Source organism: Setaria italica, chromosome V (assembly GCF_000263155.2).
Source record: "Setaria italica strain Yugu1 chromosome V, Setaria_italica_v2.0, whole genome shotgun sequence".
NCBI lineage: Eukaryota > Viridiplantae > Streptophyta > Magnoliopsida > Poales > Poaceae > Setaria > Setaria italica.
The window spans coordinates 42,476,267-42,485,099 of record NC_028454.1 but is presented as its reverse complement, the minus strand read 5'-3'; the positions used below and the strand labels follow the sequence as shown (position 1 = coordinate 42,485,099).

Sequence of the window (8,833 nt, the reverse complement as noted above, 5' to 3'; positions counted from 1 at the left end):
GGTTGCGTGCATGTGTTCATAGGGGTGAGTGTGCGTACGTGTATGTGAGCGGCTGGATTTATTTCAGGATTTAACCGGCACTATTCTTTCAATGATACATCGATAGCGAGGCGTCAGTGGTGACTTCGTCAATCTTGAGGATTTGCTAGCTCAATCTTTCAAAGGTGCTCATAGGAATAGGGTTGCGTGCATGTGTTCGTAGGGGTGAGTGTGGGTACGTGTATGTGAGCGGCTGCGTATGTACTGTGTGATTCGGATAAAAAAAAAGATGTATTTTACCTTTGCAAGATGCATGCACATTTAAATTCCTAATTTTTCTTTCGTAATTATTAAAGGATTGGATAAAGATAATACTGACTATTTAATTAGATAAGGCTGGGGGAACGAAGTTGGAGCTGAATCACGATCCCTTACCAGGCGACAAACCATTTCTTCACCCAACAAATGTATTTCCGCTACAGTTTTGGGCTATGTTTTGGGTGATGGCGCGAGAGCTAAGAGATAAAGGAGTTGATCTGGTTGGTGGATGGGAGAGGATGTGATGGCCAATCAACTGGATCCAAAACCCGTAGCACCCCAACATAATTAAATATTTTAATTTTCAAAACAAAACTCCTGATCATTTATTCAAGGAAAAAAAATATATTTAGTCCTCTCATCAATAAACTTTGCCCGCCTAATCTCATGAGCAAAATTTACTCTCCTAGATTATTTGTCCAATCTACCCCTAACCCCTAATGATATTTCTCTTTTTTATTTTTTTTATTTTTCCACGTACAAATGGAGTTTTAATTTCAAATGTTGCAAGAAATTTTTCACGATCTTTCCATATAGATTTATATCTCTAAGATCAACTTTGTATCAAATGTTTACCCTCAAAAAAATTTTGTATCAAATGTTCCTAACCTTAACCAAGAAAAATTCTTAGTGTATTTTTTTAACATAAGGCATCATGTCATCTATCCACTCATAAAATTCAAACCTAATTTATACACGGAGAAAAAAAAGGGAAAACCTCATTAGAGATAGAATGGACCAATCCAAATAGTACAGGGAGCAAAATCAAACCTAAATTTTGCTTAGGGGTTAAGTGGATAAAGAGAAGGGTAATAAAATGGTCCTTTTCATTTATGCAAACTCCCTTCTAGGTACCAACCGTAATGCCGTCTCCATATGAAAATATAGTCTCAGTTCTTCCATGCAGCACCGCACACCAAACATGTCCCAACATCTTTTCATTTCAAATGGTCGACGATTTTGCCATCCATGCACCACAATTTTCTCATCTTGGATAAAAATCTATTTAAACTTGGATAAAACATGGCCACCATCTACATCTTTCTTACACCAACTTCCGGTGAGCAAATGAATACAAGCTTTTCTTCGTGATGCAGCGAAATTATTTGGATCTGTACATGTACCGCGAGCATGACTGCTTATATCCTGTACATATAGGTGGGTGGTGCAATTTTATACAAGTTCTGTGGGTAACTGAAGAAATCAAGTGGCTGTACAGGCCTTCAGGTCCTAAGGTTTTGCATGACGCAGTCAAAATAAATACAAGTAGGGTTTACTTATCATTTAGCTCGCAACAGATTCCTGAACTTTTTCCGGAAGGTGATAAAAGCTAGGGAGCCAAGGAGCGGCCATGATGTTACAAACGCAATATAGGCAAGCAACCAGACGGACCTCCCTTGGTATCGTGTCAGCTGGTTTATGGATCTCTTGACGGGAGCAATTATCTCATGGAGCTTGTTATTGTAGACGTCTTCACCTTGCCGATTTGCAGAACCTGCAGTGCTATCATTCCCTGTTCCATTGGCGTGTTCATCATGTTTCTCGCCAGATACTTCTAACTGTTGTCTGCCACCCACCCCGTTACTTAACTGTACTCCATCAACCTCATGTTTAGAAGGTGAGCCATCATTATTGCCAGGGCCATCTTTTGTTACTGGAGCTACCATTCCATCTTCCATGATATTAACATATGGACTTTTATCAATGGATGATTCCAAAGAAGAGTGCAAAACATGATCATTTGCCTGCATTTAATTATGAGAAGAAATATCAGCATACAAAAAAAGTTAAACATCTAAGATGGCAGATTACATTGATGAGTTAGTTTCGCCCAAACCTTCTGCCAATGCATGTAGGAGCTGTCATGAAGAGCAAAGAGGAACTCAGAAGCAGCTCCAACCCACCTACAAAATATATTAGATGGCACCAAATTCAGAATATATAGCAATAGCGGATCTATATGCTATAATACAAAACAACATAATCCTCAATAATGTAGACACAATAGAACTGTCAGATTTATGCAGACATCATACCATAATCTTCTAGCAGTTAATCCTTGAAAGAATGCAAGATGACCACCATTCGGAGTAGTTGCCAAAACAATGTTCTTATTGGCCCTAAATCAAATAAAGATCCTTGTCATACATAAACAGAACTGTTCAGGAACCAGGAGTTTCAAAAGAAAAAATCACCTGCATTCATCCCAAGGTATAGCCTCCCTTGTGCAAAGGGGATCATCCAAAGCGTTGATACAAAGCAAGGGAACTGACACATTTCCAACGTAACTAGCACTGCTGCACCGGCGGTAGTAGGTATCCACCGTCTGTAAAAGAATCACTACAAATTATCAGACATTCACACTATTTGACAGCATTAGCCGCTACAGCAGCACTTGGAATATTATCAATTTATAACAGCTATAAATCAATGCCATAAAAGCCACAGAAAAAGTGAAACATGTATTGCAATATGATTGACAGTAGAATCAGTAAAAGCAGGCATTGGTGCAATGGAGGCTACCTCATATCTTGAAACAACACAAGTAGCATGGTGGTCGAATTCCCGGATAGATCGTGACTGCCGTGTTAACGAGAAAAGAAAAATAAGCAGTGGGATATCATATGAAGTCAGGAAGAGCCCGTTAATACAAAGATAAAATTTCTGTGAAACTAGGAATTCAAAAGATATCTAATTAGTCAAACAGTTAGCAGCTTGAAGATTATCCTTTTTAATAACACAAACTAGAAAGCTACAAAAACTAAGAGTGCAGGGTACTGATCTATCTTGAAAAGGGACAAATAGTTTGAAACTAATTTTAAAAATCCTGTAAATACTACATAAACATACTAAGTTCGGTACTAATATACATTGCAGAAGAGGGAGTCAAACCTTTTTAATACCTTCCCAGTTTGCAAGTCGGGCCAAGACAGGTTGATGTCTGCAAAAGGCAAAGGTAAGCTTTCTCAATAGTGAATAGTGATCAATGACATCCAAGATGTTGTGCATTTAATTGGAATTTCTATTCCTACAAGATAGAACTCAGTTACATGGTCATGATACCTTTGGACTGCTACGCAACAATTTTTAACCATAGTGAAAGCAGATCAGCAAGCAAAGAATGGACACAAGTAATTCATGCAACCAACTAGCAGAAAGCATAGAACACTCTTATGTCCAAATTCAAGCTCCAGACAGGTATTAGAATCACTACACTTGAATAGTCTAAGCATCCATGAATACTGAAGAAATGTTTGATCATGGAAATACTAGCGCTTTCACTTGTAAATCGCTCTAGAAATCAGTCACTTGTACATCGTTAGCAAACACTACAATACAAGCTTTTCAAACATTTGTATCTGCTATTCTCAAAAGAGAAATTAAATTATTTAAAAGAGCGACTTAATTTAAGAGAAGCAACAGAGAATGTGTAGGGTGTATACAGCTTTGTGAGGAATAGAAGCTTACAGTTTTGCATAGCCCTTCAGACCAATTGCAAGTGCTTTGTCATAAATACGCTGCACAAGCTTACGGGAAATAAATCTGTCACCTATCTACAAAAAAGAAGTGAACCAACAAAACGCAGTGAGGTTAATGACCAGTTTGGTGATTTGGTACTGTGCTAAAGAAACCACTGATGAACTTTGTTACAGAGAATCCTTGCCAGTAATAAAGATGAGGTTAACAATTGGTTAACCTATGGAGAATATTTTTTTTACAGGAAATATATCCAGAACTAGTATAGCATAAATACGTTTCCCCATGCAAGACACATTCCCTTGTCTAACATGGCCAGCAAGGCTAGCAGCGAGGATGTATATTTGGTTCCCTTGCCCCCCTTTCTTGAGCACTGAGAGCCAAATGTACCATTCTTCCCAGCAAAGCAAACATTAATCACTAGCAAGGCTAGGAAAGATCGGAAAAAAGAAACCAAACAGGACTCAAGTCACCTAGGCACTTCCGTGCTTGGAGAGGTGCAAAAGTGACTTGAATTCTTGAGGCAAAACTTAATAAAAATTTCTACATAGTAAGCATTCACGTCTTCCCAGTGAATTAGATCCAGCAACTAACCAACAGATCCCATGGAGAACAAATAGCTGCTGCTCCAGCCACGGGAGTATTTTCACCTTCTTCTCCAAGATACTTGACCTGTACAAAGATGTGGAATAAATATGCATTGTCTGTATTATGTTCTGAAATCAATTGATGCACTTTTGCAATTCTTCCTTTTAGGATCATAACAGTTTGGATAGGGGAAAGATTGGAATAGTGATCACGAGCAACATGGGATTCACAACATACAACAAATAGAAAATACAAGACTAATGACAAATCTGACCATGATTGCCAGATGAGTGACCACCAATGTTGGGTGCGAATGAAGTATCAGGAACTCACCAAAACCCAACCAAAATTACCCATGTGGATGAAACAGTGAGCTCAAAGACAGTAAAGGGGAAGAATAAGTGGGTGGATTAATGGGATCGGGGTAAAAGGTTTCATGAACACCCGCCAAATTTCAGTAAACCCACTGCTGCACTGAAGCATGGTAAAATTGCAGAAATAGTGGATAAAATCCTGAATGATTCTAACCTCATTCAGTACTTCTCTTAGAAAAATTATATAACATATGCAAAGAACGACTAAAGAATGAACTGTGTCAACCAGTTTCTTGTAAAAATAAGTCAGATCATGCTGATTCTTGGCCTAGTTACAAGACAAGTCACGATTAAAAATCTGAGTCAAACTTAAACATTAAGTTTGTACATCTATATGACTCTTTTGGGCGAGAAGCTACTACCATCCATAAATGAGGCAACACTTGTGCAATGTTAGCTACCGGTACAGAAAAAACTGCAGCTAGCAGTTTTCAGTAGTAGGTAGCAGGAAATAGTGTACATCATAATACGAAATAATTAAACATGCAAAGTGGCAAAAATTAAGGTTAGGCCAAGGTGAAAGTTGCATACCACAATATTGGCACCTATGCTTGTACCGACGCAGAACAGTGGGGTCTTCGGATATCTGTGGTGGAGGTATTTAATAACCTCTCGGACATCTTCAGTCCAACCGCCATTGTAGAAGCAATCTGACTGCCGTAGGAAATAAATATCACAATTTCAGTGGTGATGGTTACTGAATAAATCATTTGCTGCCTCTAAAACAGGTTGCAGTTTAAACAGACAACATGAACTTCCATCATTGCACGCCACCATTTGGTGGCAATCATATATACAGTTAACATAAGAGCCACAGATCTTGTAAAAACATTGCACATTACAAGCTGGACTCAAATAAGATCAGAAAGGTTTAACAAAATTTAGATGAAATTGAAATACTTGGTGATTCAGTTAGATAACTTACAGTAATGGACACACCACCAAGACCTCGGTGGTTGCTTACAACAACATTCCATCCTTTGCTTGCTATAGAATAAACCAAGTGTTTTACATACTGCAAGAAGTCACTACATCTTTAGAATGACCAGCAAAGATAGTAATATGTTATGCAACAGAAAAATCAAGAGTTCTTCAAATATGAAAAATGAAATATGTCAACATTAAAAATAAGTTAGCAACTTACAGCAGCAGCAGAATCACTAGTTAATCCAGGAACCACAACTACAAGGGGTGTTGAAGAATTTTCAGAAATGAAACCATCTCCATCTGCAACACAACCAAAAAGGTCAGATCACACCATGTATGACATAGATTACACACAATCTGTGATCCTCTACCTTCCAGATCAGAGACCAGAAGCCAATCCAAAGCAATGGTTCCACCATCGCGAACTGTGTACAACTGTCTACAGTGCAGATATTGTAATCAGTGCACTGTCAACTGAGAAAGCAAGAAAAGTGTTTCGGTTCACTCCACTAAAAAAAGCACAGATCCTGAAGAAATTAGTTAAGGGGCTTAATCTAGAGAAAATCATTTGTAACAATAAATACATTAGTAGGAATTGTATTGTGTTCCTTGTCGGGAAGCAAAGAATTAGTTTCAACAAAATAAATGCAATCTCTTGCTACTCAGCTTTCTCACTTTCTTTTTCTTTCCCTTTCATGCAAAATTCATATTGAAGTATCAAACGATGAGTTTCTCTGATAACCAATGGAGTGGCCAAACAATCTTGACATGTCCAGGAATTCATCCACGGAACTATAAAAAGGCTAGCAAGAATGCCCAGATTCCTACTAATGTGATAACTGATAAGGTCATTGCCTAATTGCTTGGCCAAAGGTACAACGGCCCCATGAACTAGGGTTGGGAATTTCTGATCCTAAAATACTTGGGTGGTCTCTGAAGATGAGATGGTTATAGCTTCAAAAGACTCAGTTGTTCCTTTGGCCGGATTTCAAATTAAGATCCATGATTGTGCTCGATCTTTCTTTTCAATGGCAGTAGAGACTACAGTTGGGGATGGAGCAAACATTTTATTTTGGAAGGACAGATGGTTACATGGGCAGCGACTTGAAGATATTGCACCTCTACTGTTTGCTGCTGTCCCTACCAGAAAAGCTAACGAGCGCACTGTACTGCAGGCCCTAACCGATCAGAGCTAGATTCCGGATATCCAAGGGGTAATCTTGGTAGGGATCCTCACTGAATTTTTGAATCTTTGGGACCTCCTCTTAGATATTGGACTACAGCCCGGTGTGGAGAGCTCACATCGTTGGCACCTTTCAGCATCAGGACTTTTCTCAGCCAAATCAGGTTATTAGGGGTTCTTCCAAGGATCCATTCAACTCCGATCATGGGAGCACATATGGAAGTCTTGGGCACCTAGACAATGGGTTTTTTACGTGGATTGTAGTACATAAGCGCTGCTGGACTGAGGATCATCTTGCAAAACGAGGATTACCTCATCCGGTACGTTGTCCACATTGTGACCAGACCGAGGAGACAATTGATCACCTACTTACTAACTGCGTATTTGCTAGACAATTTTGGTTTCCTCCCCTGCAACGTTATGGTTTGCAAACACTGCCGCATTCAATGTAAGGTGCATCATTTGAGGACTGGTGGTACAGAATCAGTGAAGCTGCCAACAGCCAACTACAACAAGAGGTCAATTCTCTCATTATTCTTGGGGCCTGGACTCATTGGAAGCGTAGAAACCATTGTGTTTTTTACGACGCCATACCAAACATGGCAAGCTGCTTACTGCTTGCCGAAGAGGAGGCCCAACTTTGGGCCATAGCTGGGGTGCAAGGGATTTGCCTCATGACAGCCCCATCCCCTATTGTCTAGGTCGTTACTATAGAGAAAAAGGTGTGAGTGTAACTTAAGAATCTTCAGGGTGTGTGGGTGGGTGGGTGCTAGGGGCTCTGTACCCCTTCTTCTTTAATATAATGATATGCAGCTCTCCTACGTGTTTGAGAAGAAAAAAAGATGTATAACGGAGCAGAATAAACTCTTGACAGTGTCCACTGTACTCAATTTTACAAAGGGGCGTCTTAATGGCTAGACGGGATAAGGAAATCTAGAGGACTGCAGTAATGTAACTCCCTTGTACTGAATCTAACCTCTTGTACGTGAATGATGGAGGCCTCCCAGAGATGCCCAGGAATAATGTCTGCAAATGCGGGCTCGCCAGCCATGGTGTCGCAAGGTACCTGCATAGTAAATTAAAAATTATACCGCAAATCCATCATCACTCCAAACTTAAACTGGCATCATATTATAATGCAAATAATGCATCTCATGGTTCCAGAATCCCAGCTCGCAAATTCCATCACAACTGACCAAACGCGCCCAATGCTAGTACTGCCGCTAAATTACATTACCAGACCGAGAGAGCCCACGGCCATACCTGCCGTGGAGGGAGCGGCACTTGGACGCGACGTGGTGGTAGATCTCCGAGGCCGGGTGGAAGGTGAGCTCGACGCGGCCGCCCCGACAGCCGCGGAGGATGTCGCCGATGACGTGGAGCTCGAGGAAGCGGTACAGGAAGACCGAGACGACGGCGGCGGCGGCGAGCGCGTAGCGCTCCGCGGGCACCATCGCCGCCGCGCGGAGCAGCAGCTCGCCGGCCGACTCGCCCCCGGCGACGGCCTCCGAGCCCGACATCCTGCGCCGCGCCGGGGAAGCGATGCCTCGCCTTCCTTGGGGTCTGCGATTTGGGAGCAACGATCCGCTCAGTGTGGGCCTGTGGGGCACGCACTGGTCCCCGTCGCGTGCTCTTCAAGTCCTCGTCGCCGCCGCGCCGAGGCGGCCGGTGCGGTGGGAGTTTATGGAGCGGTCCGAGCGGCTATTCCGAGGATCGGCGGAGCACGCGATTCACACGGTGGACGAGCGGAGAGGCAAAGAGCGCCCGGGGGTCCCTGGACTGTTACGCCCTTGTCGTTTGAAGTGACCTTCGCGTAAGTGACGCGGTGGGCCATGGATGTCGGGGACTCGGGGTAACGCCAAGGATTTGGTGGGAGACGACGCGTCGGGCACTCGGGCCTCACGCCAGCTGCGAGGAGATCCAACGCTTGGGCCCACTTTGCAGGGGGTCGGCGTTCACATCTGTTGGTGCGGGGCCAAGAGGAACG

General features: G+C 42.0%; 1 protein-coding gene across 1 annotated transcript; it reads right to left on the bottom strand.

The window, feature by feature from the left end:
- Positions 1-1,107: 1,107 nt before the first annotated feature.
- LOC101766531 (embryogenesis-associated protein EMB8) lies at positions 1,108-8,623 on the bottom strand. Its single transcript, XM_004970671.2, has 14 exons — positions 8,110-8,623; positions 7,823-7,912; positions 6,035-6,102; positions 5,881-5,963; positions 5,662-5,751; positions 5,268-5,390; positions 4,369-4,446; positions 3,766-3,851; positions 3,190-3,238; positions 2,821-2,877; positions 2,493-2,623; positions 2,334-2,417; positions 2,135-2,201; positions 1,108-2,042 (listed from the first exon to the last, which is right to left on the bottom strand). Exons 1-14 carry the CDS (start codon positions 8,364-8,366, stop codon positions 1,578-1,580), a joined length of 1,728 nt encoding a protein of 575 aa, XP_004970728.1. The 5' UTR covers positions 8,367-8,623; the 3' UTR covers positions 1,108-1,577.
- Between the last annotated feature and the right edge of the window lie 210 nt (positions 8,624-8,833).

What these genes read in the sequence shown, in the direction of transcription:
- LOC101766531 (XM_004970671.2), bottom strand. Translation starts at nt 8,366, where the DNA reads ATGTCGGGCTCGGAGGCCGTCGCCGGGGGCGAGTCGGCCGGCGAGCTG. An exon ending in TCTGGTCTCTGATCTGGAAG is followed by an intron (nt 5,964 to 6,034) that starts GTAGAGGATCAC and finishes GTTGTGTTGCAG; the next exon opens with ATGGAGATGGTTTCATTTCT. An exon ending in CTAGTGATTCTGCTGCTGCT is followed by an intron (nt 5,752 to 5,880) that starts GTAAGTTGCTAA and finishes GACTTCTTGCAG; the next exon opens with TATGTAAAACACTTGGTTTA.